Source organism: Pogoniulus pusillus, unplaced genomic scaffold (assembly GCF_015220805.1).
Source record: "Pogoniulus pusillus isolate bPogPus1 unplaced genomic scaffold, bPogPus1.pri scaffold_81_arrow_ctg1, whole genome shotgun sequence".
NCBI classification, from domain to species: Eukaryota; Metazoa; Chordata; class Aves; order Piciformes; family Lybiidae; genus Pogoniulus; species Pogoniulus pusillus.
In genome coordinates, this window is record NW_026974725.1 from 19,974 (window position 1) to 41,888 (window position 21,915).

At 64.1% G+C, this 21,915-nt stretch overlaps 2 protein-coding genes across 3 annotated transcripts in view; one reads left to right on the forward strand and one right to left on the reverse strand.

Annotated features, from left to right (window-relative positions):
• Nucleotides 1-11,955, reverse strand: part of ADGRL1 (adhesion G protein-coupled receptor L1) — a 28,538-nt gene extending 16,583 nt beyond the window's left edge. The window contains 5 exon segments of the mRNA XM_064141897.1: nucleotides 3,383-3,400; nucleotides 6,733-6,842; nucleotides 7,357-7,570; nucleotides 9,316-9,487; nucleotides 11,880-11,955. Of these exon segments, the coding sequence (XP_063997967.1) occupies nucleotides 3,383-3,400; nucleotides 6,733-6,842; nucleotides 7,357-7,570; nucleotides 9,316-9,385 (412 nt within the window). The 5' untranslated portion in view covers nucleotides 9,386-9,487; nucleotides 11,880-11,955.
• A 2,274-nt stretch (nucleotides 11,956-14,229) lies between these two features.
• On the forward strand, nucleotides 14,230-21,431 carry LOC135174568 (cAMP-dependent protein kinase catalytic subunit alpha-like). 2 transcript variants are annotated; one of them, XM_064141892.1, is made up of 10 exons: nucleotides 14,230-14,346; nucleotides 16,720-16,781; nucleotides 17,175-17,303; nucleotides 17,782-17,880; nucleotides 18,000-18,082; nucleotides 18,658-18,784; nucleotides 19,232-19,327; nucleotides 19,425-19,547; nucleotides 19,966-20,130; nucleotides 20,442-21,431. In XM_064141892.1, the coding sequence occupies exons 1-10, from the start codon at nucleotides 14,295-14,297 to the stop codon at nucleotides 20,565-20,567; spliced, it is 1,062 nt and encodes a 353-aa protein (XP_063997962.1). In that variant the 5' UTR covers nucleotides 14,230-14,294; the 3' UTR covers nucleotides 20,568-21,431. The 2 variants fall into 2 exon arrangements, with proteins under 2 accessions (XP_063997962.1, XP_063997963.1); XM_064141893.1 differs by having other exon boundaries at nucleotides 14,230-14,340.
• The last annotated feature ends 484 nt before the right edge of the window (nucleotides 21,432-21,915 follow it).

The window sequence follows — 21,915 nt, forward strand, 5'->3', positions numbered from 1 at the left end:
TTTGGGGGGGAGGGGGGCGTGTTTTGGGGGGGGGGGGCGCGCGTGGTCCCGCTGCTCCGGCGCCGGCTGCAGAGAGGCTGGGGGAGAGAAATGGGGAGGGGGGGTTAGAGCTGCGGGGAGAAAAGGGGGAGGGGGCACGAAAAGGAGAGGGGGGGGCGAGGAGAAGCGGGGGGAGGATGACGGCCAAGGGTGGGGGAGGGGAGGGAAGGGAGACCCCCCCCCAGGGCAGAGACCCCCCCCAAAAAATGAATTTCAACCTACCCTCCCCCCAAGGTCTCTGCTCTGGGCGGGGGGGTGGGCATAGGGGGACCCCCCCCCACTGTGGGGTTTAGACCAGGCTGGGGACTCCTCCCCCTCCATGGGGGGTGTCTGTGACGTCATTAAAGGGCATTTCCCTCCCCCCCCTTCTGTGACCCCTCCCCAGTTAAAGGGCACTCAGAGTTCTGAGTCCTGCAGGATGCCTCCAGCCCCCTCTGGGGGTCTCCAGCCTGGCCTGATCCCCCCCCCGAATAACCCCCCCCGGGGTCACACGCATGTGCAAGGGGGTCCTGTGTGCCACACATACATGAGCAATAGGGTCCACGTGTCACACGTGGGTGTGCAAGGGGGTCCTGTGTGCCACACACAAGTGAGCAATAGGGTCCATGTGTCACACGTGGGTGTGCAAGGGGGTCCTGTGTGTCACTCACGTGTGTGCAAGGGGGTCCTGTGTGCCACACACACGTGAGCAATAGGGTCCATGTGTCACACGTGGGTGTGCAAGGGGGTCCTGTGTGTCACTCACGTGTGTGCAAGGGGGTCCTGTGTGCCACACACACGTGAGCAATAGGGTCTATGTGTCACACGTGGGTGTGCAAGGGGGTCCTGTGTGTCACTCACGTGTGTGCAAGAGGGTCCTGTGTGTCACACGTGGGTGTGCAAGGAGGTCCTATGTGTCGCACATGTGTGTGCAGGGGGGTCCTGCGTGCCACACGCGTGTGCGCGGCACGCCGAGGCAGGCAGCGCCGGGCCGCGGGAGTGAGCTGCGTACGCCAGGACCCGAGTGGGCAGCAGGACCCGAGTGGGCAGCAGGACCCAGCTGTGCCCCGCCGCGCGCTCCCCCCCCCTCTCATTTCGGGGGGGGTTAATTTGTGTGTGTGGGGGTCTCCCCCCCTTACTTTTCAGAGCGGGGGGAGGGTCGATACCGGGGGGGGGGCGTAAGGGGGGAGGAGGCGTGGGGAGGGGGGGGAGGGGACTCACAGGCTCGGGGGGGCCCCGCGGTCCGGGGGGGGCGGTGCGGCGGGGGTGGGGCCCTGCGGGAGGAGGAGGAGGAGAGAGAGAAGTTAGGGCCCCCCCCCCCCGCCATCCCCCTCCCCCCCCACATCACCCTGAGACCCCCCCCTCAAACATCCCCCCCCGGCGCGGCCCCTCCCCCGCTCCTGGGGCACCTGTGGGAAGAAGCCGCCGGACCCCTCCCCCCCCAAACAGCTCCCCCTCGCCCGCAGCCAGAGGCCACGCCCCCAGGAAAAGCCACGCCCCAAACGAGGCCACGCCTTCCTTAGGGCCACGCCCACCAACACATTTCCCTCCTCCCCTTTCCTGTCCCCCGCACAGAGAGAGAGAGAGAGACATGGGGGGGGACACCCACGTGTGACCCCCCCGACCCTAACTGACCCCCAAGTGACCTTCTTGACCCACGAGTGACCCCCCCCCGACCCACAGCTGACCCCTAAGGGACCCCCAAGTGATCTGCTGACCCCTCAGTGACCCACATGTGACCCTCCCCGACCCACGACTGACCCCCAAGGTACCTCCCTGACCCACGACTGACCCCTAAATGACCCACGAGTGACCGCCCCCGGCCCATAACTGACCCAAAGTGACCCCTAACTGCCCACTGACCCATAACTGACTGCTAAGTGACCCCCCCGGCCCATAACTGACCCCTAAGTGACCCACCAGTGTCATCCTGACCCACAAATGACCCCTAAGTTCCTCCCCCGCCCATAAATGACTCCTACGTGGCCCCCACGTGACCCCCCCCACTGACCTCTTGGTGACCCTTAACTACCCCCCCCCCGACCCACAACTGGCCCCTGGCTCCTAACTGCCCCTGCCTCACACCTGCCCCCCCCCCGTGTCCTGCCTGCCCCACACGGCCCAAAGCTGCCCTTAACTGCCCCCCCAGCTCCCCCCCCGCCCTGCTAAGTGCCCCCCAAGTGTCCCCAGACTCCCCCCCCCGAGCTGCTCCACGGGCGGGGGGGTGCGGGGGGCTTATAGTTTATTGGGGGGGGATTTTTGGGGGGGGTCTCTGCAGCATCTCCGGGAGGGTCTCCACAGCTGGGGGGGGGAAGGTGTGGGGGGCACAACACAAGGAGGGGTCATGAGACTGCCTCCCCCCCCCCAGCCAGAGTCCCCCAATATGGAGTGTCCTCAAGGGGGGGTCTGGGGACACTTGTGGGGGGGCTCCCAGTTCTGAGACGGTTCCCCCGGGGGGGGTCCTGGGAGGGTCCCCCAAATTTGGGGCACTTTGCGTGGGGGGTCCCAAGGGCTTTGGGGAGGTTTGTCCCAGGGTCCCTTAAGGGGACAAGGGAGACCCTGGGGGGGTCCCGAGGCGGTCACTAAAGAGTCTGGGGACACTTTGTGGGAGGTCCCAATGGGTCTGGGGGGGGTCCCCAAGAGGTCTTTGGGGAGGAGGAAATGTCTCTGGGGACACTTTCGGGGGGGGTCACTGGAGGGCCGAAGGGGACCTCGGGGGGGGGGGTCCCAAAGGGTCCTATGGACCTCCAAGAGGACACTGGGGTGGGGTCGAAGGATTTGGGGGGGGGTCCCAAAGACACTAATTAGTTGAGGGGGGCAGTTAAGCTCCCCTCAACACCCCTGAGCTTATGGGGACCCCCCTCAGCCCGGGGAGGGGGACAAGGAGGGGGGGGAAAGAGACACACGAGGAGGGGAGGGAGGGCTTGGGGGGGGGGGGGGGTTTGGGGAGGGTCTGAGAAAGAAGGGAGGGGTCTGGGAGGAGGAATTTGGGGAGGGGGTTCGGGGGGAGGGTTGAGTGGAACAGGATTTGGGGGCATGGGAGGTGGGTGGGGGTCAGGATCAATCCGGGGAGGGGAGTTTGGGGGGGGTTGGGAGGTGTTCTCGGGGGGGGGAGGTATAGAAGGGGTCTGAGGAGGTTTGGGGAGGAGTTGGGGAGGGTCAGAGGGGGGCGGGGGGGGCAAGGGGGAGGAGTTGAAGGGGGGAGGTAAAGGGGGAGGAAGTTTGGGGGGTTTAGAGGTCGGGGGGGGTTGGGTGTTCTAGGGAGGGGGTCAGGGAGGTGTGGGGGGGGTTGGGGTTCTGGGAGGTTTGGGGGGAGTCCGGGAGGGGTCGAGGGGGATTTCTTTGCGGGGGGGGGGGGAGTTACCTTTTTGTTCCACTTCTACTTTTAGCACCGGAAGAAAAGGCGGGGGGGGGGGATGGGAGGGGTCAGGGTGGTGCGGGGGGGGGGTAAGGGAGGGGGACACACGGGGCGGGGGGGGAGAGGATTTTAGGTTGGGGGGGGCGAGAAAGGAGACAAAGAGAAAAGAGATTAAAAGGCTTCGGCCCCCCCCCCCCGCCCCACCCCTCCTGATTTGGGGGGGAGGCTTGGGGGGGACTCGTGGGGGGGGAGGGGGTAGGGACCCCCCCCTGAAAAAGAATTGAATGTGGAGACCCTTCCCCCGCCCCCCCCCCAGCCAGGCTCCCCCCTCCTCCCTGCCCCCCCCCCCAACATCTGGTGGGGACTTTGGGACCCCCTCGGGGGGGGGACAGACGGACACGGGAGGAGGCATGGAGGGGGACAGATGAGGACAGAGGGACATGAGGGGGGGACAGACGGGGACAGACGGACGCGGGGAGGGACATGGAGGGGGACAGATGAGGACAGAGAGACACGGGGGGGGACAAGATGGGGACAGACGGACATGGTGGGGGACATGGACGGGGACAGACTGACACGGGGGGGGCTTGAGACAGACGTGGGGACGGACTGGGGACATAGGGATAGACGGACACAGGATGGATGGAGACAGACGGACAGGGGGTCCCAGGAGGTTCCGGGGGGGTCTCCCCTTCTCTTCCCTGCCCTCTCCCCCCCCCAACCCCCCCACTGCGGAAGAAGCAGCCTCGCGCGGCGGGCGGGGCCTGGCCCCCGGCACCTGCAAAGGAAAAACGGCCACGCCCCAGCCACGCCCAAACCCCGCTCCCGCCCCACCCTCTCCACCCACCCCTCGCCCCACGGCCCCGCGACCGCCAGCAGCTGGGGGGGGGGCTCGGTGTGTGCTCAGTGAGTGCCTAGTGAGTGCTGAGTGTGTGCTTAGTGTGTGCTGAGTGCTCAGTGTGTGCTCAGTGAGTGCTCAGTGTGTGCTGAGTGAGTGCTTAATGAGTGCTCAGTGTGTGCTCAGTGTGTGCTCAGTGTGTGCTTAATGAGTGCTCAGTGAGTGCTGAGTGTGTGCTGAGTGTGTGCTGAGTGTGTGCTTAGTGAGTGCTCAGTGTGTGCTTAATGAGTGCTCAGTGTGTGCTCAATGAGTGCTCAGTGTGTGCTCAGTGAGTGCTCAGTGTGTGCTTAATGAGTGCTCAGTGAGTGCTCAGTGTGTGCTGAGTGAGTGCTTAATGAGTGCTCAGTGTGTGCTCAGTGAGTGCTCAGTGTGTGCTGAGTGTGTGCTGAGTGTGTGCTTAGTGAGTGCTCAGTGTGTGCTTAATGAGTGCTCAGTGTGTGCTCAATGAGTGCTCAGTGTGTGCTCAGTGAGTGCTCAGTGTGTGCTTAATGAGTGCTCAGTGAGTGCTCAGTGTGTGCTGAGTGAGTGCTTAATGAGTGCTCAGTGTGTGCTCAGTGAGTGCTCAGTGTGTGCTGAGTGTGTGCTGAGTGTGTGCTTAGTGAGTGCTCAGTGTGTGCTCAGTGTGTGCTCAGTGTGTGCTTAATGAGTGCTCAGTGTGTGCTCAATGAGTGCTCAGTGTGTGCTCAGTGTGTGCTCAGTGTGTGCTCAGTGTGTGCTTAGTGAGTGCTCAGTGAGTGCTCAGTGTGTGCTTAGTGTGTGCTCAGTGAGTGCTGAGTGTGTGCTCAGTGTGTGCTTAGTGAGTGCTCAGTGTGTGCTCAGTGTGTGCTTAGTGAGTGCTTAGTGAGTGCTCAGTGTGTGCTTAATGAGTGCTCAGTGAGTGCTCAGTGAGTGCTGAGTGTGTGCTTAATGAGTGCTCAGTGTGTGCTGAGTGCGTGCTGAGTGCTTAGTGAGTGCTCAGTGAGTGCTGAGTGTGTGCTCAGTGAGTGCTCAGTGTGTGCTCAATGAGTGCTCAGTGTGTGCTCAGTGTGTGCTCAGTGTGTGCTTAGTGAGTGCTCAGTGTGTACTTAATGTGTGCTCAGTGAGTGCTCAGTGTGTGCTGAGTGCTTAATGTGTGCTTAGTGTGTGCTCAGTGAGTGCTCAGTGTGTGCTCAGTGAGCCTTTAGTGTATCCTTAGAGTGTGCTTAACCTGTCTTTGGTGTGTCCTTAACATGTGCTTAATATGTGCTTAACATGTCCTTATCATGTCCTGTGTGTGCACTTGGTGTGTCCTTAGTCTATCCTTGGTGTGTCCTTAATGTGTCCTTGGTGTGCACTTAGTTTGTCCTCAATGTGCCCTTGGGGTGTCCTCAGTGTGTGCTTAGCATGTCCTTAACTTGTCCTTGGTGTGCCCTTAGTGTGTGCCCAGCGTCTGCTTAATGTGTCCTTGCTGTGCCTTTCCCATGCCCTTAGTGTGCTCTTAACATGTCCCCAGTGTGCCAGGTGTGTACTTAGACTGTTCTGTGTGTGATGTATGTGCCCAGCATGTGCTTAGTGTGCCCTTAGCATGTGCCAGCCTTGCTCAGCACGCAGGCTGGCACCAGGGGTGCCTTTAGCATGTTCTATGTCCTTAGTGTGTCCTTAGCATGTCCAAGCCCTGCACCAGGGGTGCCCTTAGCATGTTCTATGTCCTGTGTCCTTAGCATGTGCCAGCCTTGCCCAGCCCCCGCAGCCCTGTGCCAGGCATCTCTTTAGTGTGCGGGGGTGCTCCTGGCATGGCCCTGGTGTGTGCTTGGTGTGTGCTGCCCCCAGCCCCTGCCCCACGCGTGTCGCGGTGCCGGAGGCTCCGGCGGCTCCCGGCTGCAGCTCCGGCGGTGGCTGCAAAGCAAAAGGGGGAGTCTGGGGAGGGGTCTAGGGGTGGGGTCCCGCGGCGGCGCCTGGGGAGAGATGGGACCGAGCGACCTCGCCCCTCCCTCCCCCCCACTGAACAGGCCCCATGAAGTGTAGGGCAGGAGCAGATGGGGGGCAGAGGGAGGGAGTCAAAGCACCCGCCGGACCCAGGTGTCAGGCCTCAAACTGGGGGGAGTCTCCATAAATGGGAGGGGACACGGGGCGGGGGCTGCACCCCCAAATCTATGGCGCAGCCCCAAATCTACGGGGCAGGCCCTGAGCTCTATGGGGCAGGCTTGCAGATACGGGGCGGGGGGGGAGGCACATGGGCCCCTCCCCCCAATTTCTACCGGGGGGAGGGTGGCGGAGGAGGGGCACAGCCTCGGCTTGCTCTATGGGGCAGCTGTGGGGCAGTCCCACCAGCAGGTGTGGGGTGACCTCCAGGAGGGGGGCCTGGGGGTGCTGCGGGGCAGGACCCATTGCGGGGCACAGGAGCCCATCTTGCCCCCGGGTACTAGGTGGCACCGGGCCGGCGCCGGGAGGCTGTGGGGCAGGACTCGCCGTGGGGCCGGCGCCGTGGGGCAGCACTCACTGTAGGGCACGCAGTCGTACTGCACCTCCAGGTACTTGTAGGTCCCGGGGCAGGGGTCGGGGAAGGCGTCGGAGCCAGCGACCACGACGCACTGCGTGCGGTTGTTGCACCTGCGGGGGCGCAACGCGAGGTGGCGCTGGCGGACAGCGGCACGGTCCCGCCGGGGACAGGAGTCCCCTCCCGGCCCCGCGGCGACACCATCAGACCTGTGCCCGGCGCCGGCACAGCCTCGGCAGGGCCCTGCCGCGTCCCCAAGCTGTCCCCTTCCTGTCCCCATCCTGCCCCCATCATGTCCCCACCATGGCCCCAGCCTGTCCCCGTCATGTCCTCGATCTGTCCCCATCCTGCCCCAAACCTGTCCCCATCCTGTGCCAAACTTGGCCCCAACCTGGCCCCAACCTGGCCCCATTCTGGCCCCAGCCTGGCCCCATGTCTCCTCTCCATGCCCATCCCCACGTCGCCACCACCCTCCAGCTCTCCACCTCCCCTCACACCTCCAGACCATGCCCAGGTGTCCCCAGACTGTGCTCCAGTGCCCACAAGCCGTGACCCAGAGCCTGCAGGTCGTGCCCCGGCGCCCCCATGCCGCGCCCCGGCGCCCCCATGCCGCGCCCCGGTGCCCACCTTTGTGCCATGATGCGGAAGGCCTGGGGCAGGTAGCATTGGACGTTCTCCATCTGGAAGGGGTCCGCGTCGCAGATCTTGTCGTCGGTGCGGCCGTAGTTGGCATTCTCCACCAGCACCACATCGCTGCCAGGGCAGCGCAGCTCCAGCGGGTACCCCTCGCAGGCCAGCTCCCGCCGCACCAGCCCGAAGGGCAGTGCCGCCCTGCTCAGCCCTGCCGGACCCACGCCAGTGGGGCCAAGGGGGGGCAGAGTCAGCCGGCAGCAGGCGAGCAGTGGGCAGGGTGGGGGGCAGTGCTTGGGCAAGGCTTTGCCAGAAAGCGCCAACCGCCCCACAGCTGACCCAAAAGTGACCCTTAAGTGCCCCGAAAGTGCCCAGCAGCACCGCCCAGCCCTAACGCAAGGGCCACCCACCCCTTGCACCAGCACTGCACGAGCGTTGCACGAGCACCACATGTGCCTTGCACAGGGGTCACAGCCCCACGGGGAGCCTTGCGCGAGCATGGCCCAGCCCTTGCATGAGGATCTCCCTTTGCACCAGTGCTGCACAAGCCTTGCACTAGGATCTCCCTTTGCACCAGTGCTGTGTGAGCCTTGCACTAGGATCTGCCTTTGCACCAGTGCTGCACAAGCCTTGCACATGGATCTCCCCTGGCACCAGAGCCTTGCACTAGGATATCCCTCTGCACCAGTGCTGTGTGAGTGTTACATGAGCATGGTGAGCATCTGCTGCCTCTTGCACCAGCACTGCACAAGCACTCATCCCTTGCACAAGGAGCACACAAGTGTTGCACGAGTTGTGAGCATCACCGATCGACTGCTCCCCTCACACGAGGATCGCAGGAGTGCTTCCCCACCACTGTGAGTGTTGCACATGCCTTGCACAAGCACCTCACGTGCCCTGTGCAGACATTACGCATGCACCACGTGTCCCTTGCACGAGGATCGTGCAGCCCTTGCACCATCACTGCACAAGTATTGCATGATTAGCATGGACATCACTGACTCCTTGAACAAGAATCACTCCTTGCACCAGCACCACATGAGTGCTGCTCCAGAACCACAGCAAACACGGGAGCATCATCTGCCCCTTGCACAAGGACCACACAAGTGTTGCACAAGCAGCACAGCAGTGTTGCACCAGCACTGCACCAGCATCACACATCCCTTGCACAAGCCCTTGTGCTTCTCCACTGCCAGCCTTGCACAAGCCTTGCACGAGCCTTGCAGGAGCTTTGCACAAGCCCTTGCACCTCTTGGGCATTCCACAGGCCATGCACAAGTGTGCCCCTAGCACAGGCATTGTCCAAGCCTTGCACACCTGTCACATGACCCTGGGCCACCCTTTGCACAAGCCTTGCACATGACTCACTGAAGTCTTGCACGAGCTCTGCATGCCCCTTACAGGACCCTCACTCACCCCTTGGACATCCTTTACACAGGTCTTGCACGACTCTTGCATCAGCCTCACACAGGCCTCTTACACTCCTTGCACTGGCACAGCTCAGCTCTTGCACGAACCTCACTTGCCCCTTGCACACCCACGGCTTGGGCCTTGCACATACCTTGCACTGCCTTTGCACACTTGCTCCACGAGCCTTGCACAAGCATCCCTCCCCCCCTTGCACCCACATGCCCAATGCACCACTCTTGCACCAGCACCACTGGCTCCTCGCACCACACTTGCACGAGTGCCACTGGCTCTTGGCACTGCCTTTGCACACTCAGGACACCCTGACCCCACCCCAGCCCCAACTCACTCCCCCTTCAAGCAACCCCAAAGTGACCCCCCCCCCCCCAAATTTTCCCCTCCCCAGTTGACTCCCAAAACATTCCCCGGAGTGACCCCCCCCCAACTGAGCCTCGCCAAGTGACCCCCTCCCCTTTCAATACCTCCCCACTGCCCCCCCAACTCCTTCCCCCACTCCCTTGGTGCCCTCCCCAGTGCCCCCCCCAGTACCTTTACTGGCCGAGGTCACCAGCACAGCTGTCACCAGCAGGCTTCTCAGGGTGGGGGAGGGTCCCGCCATGGTGGGGGGGGTGGGGGTGTCACGAGGAGGGGGTTTAGGGGGGGTGTAGGGATGAGGGGGGGTTGGGAGGGGGTCACTGCCCCCCCCTCAGCGAGAACCGACCTGAAATAGAAGGTGGGGGGAGGGGAAGTCAGAAATGTGGAGGGAGGGTCAGAGAGACCCCTCCCCAAAATAGGTGCTGGGACTCCTGGGACCTCCCCCTCAATATGAAACATAAGGAGCTGGGGGGTCCTAAACAAGGGTCTGGGCCCCTACCCCAAAATAGGGGCTGGGACCCCCCCCAATATCAAACAGGGGTCTGTGGGGGGCAAGGCTCTGGAATCCCACCCCATAAAAAACAGGTGTCCGGGGGGGCCCAAATTTAGGGTCTGGACTGCCCCCCAAATAAGTGACCCAGACCTGTGCCTCCCCCTTCATTTTCTCCTCCCTTCCCCACCCAGTCCGCAGCTCAGCAGCCCCCGGGTGGGGGCAGGAAAACTGCTTAGAGCCCAGTCCCTTCCCCACACACCAGGGGGAGGCCTCAGGAGCTGTGCTTCCCCCCCCCCGACAAAACCCCGAGCCCCCCCCCAAATAAAACCCAAGGCCTTTTACCCCCCCTCAGCACACAAATCTCCTCTTTTTTCCCCAAAAATGGCCTCGGGACCCCCAAGACCCCCCCCAAAGACCTCAACTTTTACCCCCCCGACCATAATCCCCCCCTCAAAATAAGACTCAAAGCCCCCCCCCAATAACCTCTGGAGGCTTTTACCCGCCCCCCCCCAGCACCTGGACCCCTCTTTGTGCCCTTCTCATCACCCTTACGACCCCCCAGGCCCCCCCTCGCTTCCCCCTCACTAAGACCCCAAGCCCCCCACAATAAAAAAGAGGCTCTCAGCCCCCCCCCAGCATCCACATCCTCTCTTTCTGCCTCCCTCCCTTCGCATCACCCTCAGGACCCCCAAGACCCCCCCCAAACGACCCCACAGTTTTAGTTCCCCCCCCCTTCCCCACCGTTTCGCTGCCGGGGGGGTGCCCCCCCCCGCCCAAAGCCGCGGTGCATTGTGGGCACCTCAACCCCAGCGCCGGGCAGCTCCCATCCGGCGCGTTGCCAGGGCAACGGCGAGCGCAGGGCATTGTGGGAAGCTCCCCCCGCAGCATCCTGCCCCCCCCCCCAGTCCCTCCGCCCCGCACATCCCACAGCCCCCCCCCCCCCCCCCAAATCCCAGGATGCTTTGCGAGCAGAAACCTTCCCCCCCTCCTTTTTCACTTTACCATTTCCCCCCCCCCCGTGGGGGAACGGGGAAGGGGTGGGGGCAAGAAGACCCCTCCCGCCCCCTCCGCCCCCCCTTGCACTTGAAGCCCCCCATTTTTATCCCTCCCCCTAAATTTGTGTCCCCCCCATTTTTACTGTCTCTGTGTGCCCCCCAGTCGCCCCCCTACGTTTTTGGCTCCCCCTCCCATATTGCCCCCCCCTTCATTTTTAGACCCCCCCCTAATTTTCACAGGACGCCCCTCCCATGCTGCTCCTCCCCCATTTTCACACCCATCCCCCCCCAGTTCCACCAGCCCCCCACCCACTTCAAGCCCCCCCTTTTTTCTGCATGACCCCCCCCTCATTTTTCAAAGCCCCCCCAATTTTCCCAGCCCCCCCTCCTATTGCACACAGCTCCCCATTTCAAGCCCCCCCCCTCGTTTTTACAGCCCCCCCCAGCATTTTCAGCCGCCCCCCGCCTCCGACCCCGCCGGCACCCCGAGCCCATCCCCCCCCTATTTCCCCAGTGTGTCCCCCCTCAATTTTCCCAGCCCCCCCGGCCCACCCTCTTCGTTCTCCCCCCACCTTTAACACCGACCCTCCTGCCACCATTTTTCTCTCCCCCCCCCATTTTCCTCTGCCCTATTTAGCACAGGCCCCCCCGGCAATTCAAGCCCCCCCCCAGTTTTTCCTCCCCTCATCCCACACCTCCCCCATTTTGCACAGCCTCCCCCTGCATTTCAACCTCTCCCTCCTTTTTTTCCTCAGCCCCCCCCCCGGCATTTCAAGCCCCCTCCCCACTTACAGAGCCCCCCCCATTACCCAGCCCCCTTCCCACCTTCCACAGCCCCCCCCGAGCATTTTAAGCCCCTTGCACGGCTCCCCTCTCCCTCCTCAGGCATTTCAAGCCCCCCCCCCCTTTTTCCACAGCCCCCCCTCATTTACAGACCTCGTCTCACTCTACAACCCCCCACGTTACGAAGCCCCCCCTCATTTACAGCCACCCCTCGCCACACGCTGCATCCCCTCTTTTCTCCCCAGCCCCCCCCATCCTTACAGGCCTCCCCTTAATTTCCCCCCCCGATCATCCTACAGCCCCCTCTCATTTTCTTACCCCCCCCGCACTTCCAGGTCCCCTCCTCTCCTTCTCTCCCCTCCTCATTGCTTTCTCCCCCCCCCAAATTTTTATCCCCCCCCCCATTTCTAGCCCCCCCTCATTATCTTTCTCCCCCCCCAGGTTTTTGTGTCCCCCCCCCCGGGTACCTGCGGGGGCTGCTCCATGCGGCGCGCGGCGCTGGGCGGTGCTGCTGCGCGAGACCCCCCCCGCCCCCCCCCCCCCCCCCCCCGCAGGACACCCCCCCGCGGCCACGCCCAGATAAGTCCCGCCCCCTCCCCCCCACCCTTGCCCCAAGCTGTCAATCAAACACCGATGCAGAAAGGCAGAGGCGGGGGGGGGAAACTCGGACTGGAATTTACTGGGAATGGGGGGGGGAGGCGGAACTGGGAGGAGATAAAACCTGAACTGGGACTCACTGGGAATGGCCTGGGAATGGAGGGCGTAGGAGGGGGGGAACCAGACTGGGAGGGAGGAAAACCTGAACTGGAGTTCCCTGGGAATGGATTGGGAATGGGAGGGGGGTAGGAAATGGGACAAGTGGAGGTAAAACCCAGATTGGAGTGGACTGGGAAAGGGTTGGGAACGGAGGGGAACTGGGGTGGGGGGAAACTGGGGCCTGGAAGGTGTAAAACCTAAACAGGAGTTGGCTGAGGATGGAGAAGGAATGGATTGGGAAGGGATGGGGGCAGGAAATGGGACTGGGAGGGGGTAAAAGCTGCACAGGAATTACCTGGGAATGGACTGGGAATGGAGGCAGAAATAGGACTGGGAGGGAGAAAAACCTGGCCTGGATTTACCTGGAGGCAAGCAGGGGAGAAAAGAAACCTGGACTGGATCAGTCCTGGAACAGACTGAGGCTAAACCCCAGCTTGGATCCATACTGGGGAAGGATCAGGGATAAAACCTGGCCTGGATCCACCCTGAGGGTAGAACTTGGCCTGGATCTGCACAGGGAATGGATCTGTGGTAAATCCTGGCCTGGATCTGCCCAGGAAGGGACTGGCAGAAGAGAGAGGTTAAAACCTGGTCTGAATCCACTCTAGGGGTAAATCCTGGCCTGGATCCATGTCAGGAATGGACCAAGGGTGTAAAACCTGTCCTGGGTCCACCCAGGGATGAATCAGAGGTAAAATCCAGCCTGAATCCACCTGGAATGGATCAAGGGGAGGTAAAACCTGGCCTGGATCAACCCCGGGAGTGGTCCCAAGGGGTAAAACTCAGCCTGGATCCCCCTGGGAATAGACCAATGAGGTAAAACCCGGCCTGGATCCACCTGGGAATGGACCAGTGAGGTAGAACCTGGCCTGGATCCACCTGGAAATGGACCAATGAGGCAGAACCTGGCCTGGATTCTCCCTGGGAGGGGCTGAGGCTCATTAGGGCAATTAATAAGGAGTCAGCTACCACTAATGAATAATTAAGATCAGTCTAAGCCAGGCTACTGATGGTAATTAGCTGATCTTCTAATTAACATATGCTAATGAGGGTGATAATCAAGCAGCAGAGTCATTAGATGGAGGGGGTGGGATTAATTAGGGCTTATTAACGCCCATGGGAGGGGCCAGCCTTAAGGGGGGTGGGGCTTTATTATGGTAATTAATGGGACTTTGTCCCATCCCCCTCTCCCTTCCGATTGGTTATGGGGGGCATGGGGCGGGCCCTAAACTGGGTGGGTCAGAACTGGGCGTCACCTCCCCTGGGGCTACCAAGACCCTTCTAGGGGCTACTGGGATCCTTCCCGCGCCTATTTGGACCCTACTGGGGGCTACTGGGACCCCCCCCAGCTGCCACAGACAACCCTCCTAGGCCAGCAGAATCCCCTCTGGGCCAGTGAGACCACTCCTGAGGCTACTGGGACCCTACCGGGGACTATCGAGAGACCCCCAGAATCCACAGACATCTCCCTTGGCCTAGCAGGACCCCTCCCGGGGCTACCGGGACCCCAAACCCCTCCCAACTTGACTCCCATCTCCATGGACGCTCAAGGACACCCCTGGGGCTACCCAGCTGCGGCCGTCGACCCTCCCCTCACTTAAGTCCCCCCTCCTTGGGCGACTCCCCGCACCTCTCAAGGGCTACCAGGACGCCTCGCGGGTACCAACCGCCCTCCCCCGGCGGCTACCGAGCCCCTCCCCGGGGCGCACGGACCCCTGGCCCCGCCCGCGCTGCCCATCTCCACCCGGGCCCCTCCCCCCGCCTGTCAATCACCACTGACCACGCCACAAACAGCCAAGCCACGCCCCCAAAAGGCAAACCCCACCCCGGGCACCGCCCACCGGCAGCCCCCGCCTTCTATTTTTATCCGCCAACAGCCAATCAACGACGAGGGAAGGCGGGCCCAGCGTCGGAGTGACGGCTCTGTCCATCAATAGAAACGCGACGCCTTCAGGAGCGGTCGGGTCCAATGGCAGCTGTTACGGCACTAGGCTTAACCAATGAGAGTAGTGTGGCTGAGACGACGTAACCAATGGGAAGCGGGGGGCGGGGCGCAGCGGGGCGGGCCGCCGGGAACGGGGCGGCCGGGCCGGGCCGGGCCGAGCGCGGAACCGCCGGGGCCCGCCATGGGCAACGCCGCTGCCGCCAAGAAGGGAGGGGAGCTGGAGAGCGGTGAGGGTGCGGAGCCGGCACCGGGAACCGAAACCGGGAGGCGCGGGGGATCGGGGGGGAACCAGCACTGGGAGGGAACGAACCGGAGAGCAACCGAAACCGGCGCTGGAGGGAACTGTTGGAAGCGGGACCGCAGGGGAAGAGGGACCGAGGGGAACGGAGGGAAGCGGTGCCGAGAAGCGGAGGGAACCGGCACTGGGGAACACGGGACCGGGGGAAAACGGGAAGGACCGAGTCCGGGGGGAACCAGCACCGGGGAGCACCGGCAATGAGAGGGACTGAGTGAGCCAGCGCCGGGAGGCAGGACCTGGGGGACTGGCCCGAGGGAACCGGAGGGTGGAACTCAGGCAGCCGGCACGGGGAACCTGGAAAGCAGGGGAACCGGGACCGGCACCGGGGGCGACCTGGCGCGGAGGAAGCGGGACCAAAGGAGAAGGGACCGAGCAGAGCCTGCGCCGGGGGGACCGGGAGGGACCGGCCCCGGGGGCAAGCGGGACCGGGAGGGACTGGAGCGGCTGCGGAGGAGTCCCCGGGGGTGCCTGGGAGGGTCCCGGTCCCCGAGGGGGATTCGTCGCCCCCTCCCGCACCGCGACGACAGGGGAGCGCGGGGGCGGGACTTAAGGTAAGGGGGCGGGGCCCGTGGGCTTACCATGGGGATGGGGCGGGGCCAAGGGAGCGAGGCGGGGCCTGAGGAATGAGTGGGTGGTGCTTGGGGCGGGCCAATGGAGATGGGCGGGGCCAAAGAGGGAGGGGCGGGGTCTTAGGGGCGAGTGGGCGTGGTAGGGGGCGTGGGCTGAGGTGTAGGCGCGATCGGGGGCTATGGAGGCGTGGTCTGAGAGGGTGGGGCGGGGCGTGCGGGGAAAAGGCGTGGCATGGTAATTAATTGGCGGGACCTGGGTGCTAGGGGAGTGGTTTGTATCGTGGGGCGGAGCCTGGTTTGACAATGGGGCGTGGTTTGGGGGCGCAGGTCGTGGGGTGGAGGTGTGGCTTGTAGCGGAAGGGGCGGGGCCTGGGCAGGCAGAGTGCTGGGGAGGGGTCCCCTGGAGGTATGGGCATGGGGCGGCCAACTGGGGTGTGGCCAGAGCAGGCCCCACCCATTCGGTCCCTGGGGGGGCTCCGGGAACAAAGCAGGGGCACGGCGGCGGTACCGGGACCGGAGAGGGGGCAAGGGGCACAGAGAGACCCCGAGGGGGGCGCCCCGGGGGGACATTGGGGTTCCCGCAAGGGGGTCCAGAGGGAGCAGAGCTGGCACCGCGGGGGGGGCGCCCCGGGGGGTGTTGGGGGTCAACGAGGGGGTCCGGGGACATTGGAGGGACCTAAGTGACACTTGGGGCGTTTTGGGGAGTCCTTCTGGGGGTCCTGGGGGTCCTCCCTCAGCCTAGGGTCTATTTGGGGACACTTGGGGGGGGCTAAAGGGACATTTTGGGGGAGGAGGGCCTGAGGTGGAGCTTGGGGGCTGGGGAGGCACTGGTAAGTTTTGGGGTCCCTAGAGAGGGGTCTCCATGAGCCCCGGGGGGGCGGGGAGGGGCTGGGATGCCCCCTCCCAGCTGTGGGTGCAGCTGCTGCTGTGGGGGCTGCTCCTGGGGAGGCTGCTCCGGTACTGGGGGCACTGGGGAGACCTCCCCCCAAAACACCACCCGGGGTGGGGGCACCCTAAAAGGGGAGAGGGTGGGGGTGGGATGACCCCCCCGGGGTCATATCTGATTGAGGAGGGGGTGGAGCAAAAGGACCCCCCTCTCCCACAAACCCTTAGGGATGTCCCCCCCCAATTAGCAATGCCTCCTCCCCAGCTCCGAGACCCCCTCCCCCCATCTAAAGCTGTGACCCTCCCAAATGAGAGGAGTCCTTCTCCCCCCACTTTAGGGGTGTTCCTCTCCCCCAAATTAGGGGGGTGTGCCCCTTTTGTCCCCCCCTCCACGTTGAAGGGTGCCCCACCCCCATTTTAGAGGTGCCCCTCCCTCATTTAAAGCCCCCCACATTTAAAGCCCCCCCTACGGCTCCCCCCATGTATTATTGGGGAGGGGGCTCTCCCCCCCTTTCCTTTTTAAGCTCTATCCCCCCCCCCCTCCCCCATACTGGGAGGACCGAACTGGGGGGAGAGGAGGGGAGGGAGGAGGTGGAGGGGAGGGCAGGGGGGACCTGACCCAAACTTTAGCCACGTGACCCCCGGGGGGGGCAAAGTCTGCTCCCCCCCCGCCCCCCCCTTCCCTGGGGCCTCTCCTGCAGCCAGGCCATGGAGGACGGTGAGGGGGGGCAGGGGGGGCGAGGAAGGGGTTTGGAGGGGGGGTCGGGATGGAGGTGACAACAGAGGATCTCCCCCGCGTGTTGCGGACTCCTCCCTCACGCGTGGGACCCCTCCCCCCCTCCCCCCCCCCCCAGTGAAGGAATTTTTAGCTCGAGCCAAGGAGGATTTCCTGCGGAAATGGGAGAGTCCTGCACAGGTAGGGGGCACCCGGGCACGGGACCCCCGTGTCACTCCCCCCGTGTCACCTCCCCCGCGTGTCTGCTCCCCCCCCGCGTGTCTGCTCCCCCCCCGCGTGTCTGCTCCCCCCCCCGTGTCTGCTCCCCCCCCCGTGTCTGCTCCCCCCCCGTGTCACCTCCCTCCATGTCACCTCCCCCCGTGTCCCCTCCACCCCGTGTCACCTCCCGGGGGTCTCCTGTCTCTTTGTCCTCCTGCCCCTGTGTCACTTCCGGGGGTCCCCTGTCCCTTTGGGGGTGTCCCCCTGGGGATGTCCCTCTGGAGCCGGCCCCGGGGGTGCTCGGGGCTGGTGCTGACACCCGTGGGGCTGCCCCAGGAGGGGCCGGGGCCGGTGCCAGCTGTGCTGCCCCCCCAGAACACTGCCAGCCTGGAGCAGTTCGAGCGCATCCGGACGCTGGGCACAGGCTCCTTCGGCAGGGTGGTGCTGGTGCGGCACCGGGACAGCGGCAACCACTATGCCATGAAGATCCTGGACAAGCAGAAGGTGGCACAGGGGGCGTGGGGGGCGAGCAGGCAGCGGGGGAGGGCATCGGGGTGGGGGTGGCATCGAGGTGCTTGGGGCTTGGTGGCTCAGGTCTGGGTGGGGTCGGTGCCCACAGGGTGGTGATGACCTCAGGCCAGAGGGGTCCCTGGTGCCCCCCAGAGTGCTTGGAGGCATCAGACCCGAGGGTACTTTGGTGCCCCCAGCTTGGGTGTGCCCTGGTGGCTTTGGTGTGCCCCCCTGTTGCTGCCATCCCCTGGGGGCCTCCTGGGTGTGCCCAGCCTGAGGGCACCTTCCTGGACAGCCTTTGGCTCTCCCCAGCACGGAGCTGCCACCTCTGATGCCCTCCTGGGAGGTCCCCAAGGTGGGGGAGGCCTTCAGGAGCCACCACCGTGCCTGGGGAGGGGTTGGTGACCTGGGAGCACGGGGATGGGGGTGCCAGAGAGGTGCCCAGGAGTTGAGCAGGAGATGTGCCCTGCAGGTGGTGAAGCTGAAGCAGATTGAGCACACCCTGAACGAGAAGAGGATCCTGCAGGCTGTCACCTTCCCCTTCCTGGTGCGCCTCGAGTACTCCTTCAAGGTGGGCACCAGCCCCTGCTGCCACCCTTGGTGCCACTCATGGCATCCCTGTGGCCCTGGGGTGCCCCTCAGGGTGGTGCCCCTCAGGGTGGTGCCCAAGCTGTGCCCTGTCCCTGGCAGGACAACTCCAACCTCTACATGGTCATGGAGTACATCCCTGGGGGGGAGATGTTCTCCCACCTGCGCCGCATTGGCCGCTTCAGGTGGGCACCTGGGTGGGGGCAGGGCGTCCTAAGAGGTCTTTGAGGGGTCCTTAAGGGTCCCAAGGGATCTTTGGGGGGGTCTCTGAGGTGTTCTTGGGAGTCCCAGAGGGTTCTAAGAGGTCTGTGAGGGTCCTTAGGGGATCCCGGGGGGGGGTGCTCGGGGTCCCAAGGGGTCTTTGGGGGAGGTTTTGGGGGGTTCTTAGGGGTCCCAAGGGGTGGTTGGAGGGGGCAGTTGGGGGTTCTTGGGGGTCCCAGAGAGTCCTAAGAGGTCTTTGAGGGGCCCTTAGGGGGTCCTAAGGGATTTGGGGGAGGGAGGGTCTTGGGGGAGCTCTTGGTCAAGGTCTGTGGTGCCCTGGGGGGGTCTCTTGGGTGGGCTTTGGGCGGGGGGGCAGGGCTCAGCTCATTCCCTGCAGCCCCAAAGCTGCCTCAGGGGGCACCTCAGGAGGCTCTTTGGGTTCCTTGGTGTCACTTTGCAGAGGTGACAAAAGCCTTGGGGGTGGGGAGGGGCTGGGGTCCTGGGGGCAGTCTGAACTCTTAAACTGGGGGAGGTCCTGTCGCGTGTCCCCCCCCAAAAGTGAGCCCCACGCCCGCTTCTACGCTGCCCAAATCGTCCTGACCTTCGAGTACCTGCACGCCCTGGACCTGATCTACAGGGACCTGAAGCCTGAGAACCTGCTCATAGACCAGCAGGGCTACATCGAGGTACCCCCGGGACCCCCCCGGGGCCCTCCAGCACCCCAAAACCCACCCCTGGGCCCCCAAAGTCCTTCAAAGTGACTCCAAACCCCCTCTGAGCTTCACCAATTAACCTTAAACTGACCCACCCCCCCCAGTGCCTCCCAGCACCCCAAAACCCAACCCCCCCAAACTCCTTCAGAGTGCCAGTCACCCCCTCTGACCCGCACCAACTGACCCCAGACTGCCCCTAAGCCACCCCCAGCTCCCTCAGTGCCCCCCCGTGCCCCCCATGTGCCCACCCAGCACCCTGAATCCCCCAGTGCCCCTCCCAGCCCTCCAACCCCCCCAGATCCCCCCTAGTGCCCCCCTAGTATCCCCCAAACCCCCTTTAAGACCCTAAATCCCCTCCAGGACCCCTCAGACCCCTCCTGACCCCTCCCCACCCCGGGGGGGGTCTCTGTGCCCCCCCAGGTCACAGACTTTGGCTTTGCCAAGCGAGTCAAGGGCAGGACCTGGACCCTCTGCGGGACCCCTGAGTACTTGGCCCCCGAGATCATCCTCAGCAAGGTGAAGGGGGGGGAGAGAGGCTTTAAACCCCACCTGGGGGGGAGTGGGCTTCTGTCTGGGGGGGGCCCCTAGAACGGAGCTGTCGGGCCCCCCCCAGGGCTACAACAAGGCGGTGGACTGGTGGGCGCTGGGGGTGCTGATCTACGAGATGGCCGCGGGGTACCCTCCCTTCTTCGCCGACCAGCCCCTGCAGATCTACGAGAAGATCGTCTCGGGGAAGGTGGGGAGGGGGCTCAGGACCCCCAGGGAGGGCACCTAAAGGGCTTTCAGGGGTCCCCAGGGGGGTTCGGGGGCTTTAAAAGGAGGTAAAGGGAGGTTGGGGGTCCTCTAGAGGCTGCTTTTAGGGTAGGGGAAGGTGAGGAGAGGGCTTGGGACTCCCCAGGGCAGGGTTAGAGGGTGGGGAGAGGGCTTGGGGGGTCCCCAGGGGGTTTTGGGTCCCCAAACTCCCCTTTCCCAAGCCCCCAACCCCCCCCCCCCCCAGGGCACCCCCAAGCCCCCTTTTCCCATCCCCCAACCCGCAACCTGCCCTTCCCTGACGGGCTCCCTGCCCCCCCCCCCCCCCCCCGCCCAGCCCCCCTGTCTGGCTGCCCCCCCCCAGGTGCGGTTCCCCTCCCACTCCCCTGTGCCCTCCCCCCCAGGTGCGGTTCCCCTCCCACTTCAGCTCGGACCTCAAGGACCTGCTCAGGAACCTGCTCCAGGTGGACCTGACCAAACGCTTCGGCAACCTTCGCAACGGCGTCGGTGACATCAAAGGGCACCGCTGGTTCTCCGCCACCGACTGGATCGCGATCTACCAGCGCAAGGTGCGCGGGGACGAGTCTGGGGGCGCCGGGAGGGGACGCGGCGGGGCCGGGCGGGGGTTGGGGTGCAGCCAGGAGGTCCTCCAAGATCCTGAGAGGGGTCTGGGGGTTCCAGGAGGGGTACAAAGGGCTCGGGGGGATGCTCGGGGAGGAGGGAGGTGTTAAGAAGGGGCTGGGGTGGAGGCAGGAGCTCCTAGAAGGCTCCGGGAGGGGCTTTGGGGATTCCAGGAGGGGGTCCCGGGGGGAGGTTAGGGGTCTTTGGGGAGGGATCTTTACCGTGTGCGGGGGGGGTCCCCTGTCGGCGCCGCCCCCAGGTGGAGGCTCCCTTCGTGCCCAAGTGCAAGGGCCCAGGGGACAGCAGCAACTTCGACGAGTACGAGGAGGAGGAGATCAGAGTCTCGCTCACCGAGCGCTGCGCCAAGGAGTTCGCCGACTTCTAGCGAGGGGGCGGCCCCCGAGCCCCCACCGACAGCCCCCCCAGAACACTAACCCCCCCTCCCCCACCCCGCAGCTGTAAAAGCCCTTCCTGGGGTGGCAGAGAGCAGCAGGGCTGCTGGGGAGGGGGAAGAGGCTTGGGGGGAAGAGAGGGTTGGAGGGGGTCTGGAGGCCGTGGGGGGGGGGAGCTCGCCCTAAATTAAAAGCTGCCTCCCCCCCAATTAAACCTCCTCCGGACCATAAGTCAAAAGCCCCTGCCCCCGTCTTTGAGGGGCACCCTTGGGGGGGCAATTAAGAAGCGATTTGGGCCCCCCCCAATTAATTAAGGGGTGATATATCCCCCCCGGGGTTAATAAACCTGGGGTTTATTAAGGGGCAGTTTCCCCCCCCCAGGTTAATTAAGGGATGATTTACCCCACCCAGGGGTAATTAAGGGCAGATTTATGCCCCCCCCCCCAGGGTTTGAGGGTCAGTTTGGGGCCCCCACCATGGGGCTAATTAAGGGTCAATTTGAGCCCCCCCCCCCCGGGGTTAATTAAGGGTCAGTTTGGGACCCCCGGGGATGACTCGGGTAAATTTGCCCTGTCTGGGGAGGGGTAGCTCCCTACGGGGGACTAAAGCACCCCCAAATTTTTACACTCCCTCCCCTTTTTACCTGCGGGGGGAGCACCTCTTCTGCCCTCCCATTTTAATGGATTTTTGTGGGTTTTGCCCCAGAAAGTGAAAGGGGGAGGATAGGATTTGGGGGGGGGAAGGGGGGCAGGATTTGGGGGGGGGGGGCTAAAAATCCTCTATGGGGGGGCCCCAAACCTGCTCCCCCCCAAGTTGTAAACTTTGAGACAAATTAATAAAGTTTTGGTTAAAAAAGGTTGAAATGGTGTGTGGGGGGGAGGAAAGAGGGGGGAGAGGGAACTGAGGGGAGGGATTTGCGGGGGAGCCAGGAGGAGGAGACCCCCCCTGGGCTTTGGGTGGAGGTCCTAAAGAATGGGGTTAAGGGGGGGCTGTGAGTTGTTTGTGGCTTTGTGCAATTGGGGGTGGGGGGGCTGTTTGGGGGGGGCTGGGTCCTTTAACTGGGTGTGTCCTGATGTTTAGGGCGTGGCGCTTCTTCCTGCAGGCGGAGCTTAGGACAAAAGGGGGCGGTGCCGTGCTTCTGGGCGGGGCTTCACTCTCCGGGGGCGGGGCTTGGAGCAGGGGCGGGTGGAGCTTTGTGGTTCTCTGGTCGGGGCTTGGAGGGGGTGGGCGGAGCTCATCCGCCCGGGGGGAGGGGTCGCTTCCCGGGAGTGGGCGTGGCGACGACGGCGGGGGCGGGGTTTGTCCGCGCAGGGGCGTGCCCGAGCCCCTCGGCGCGGCTCC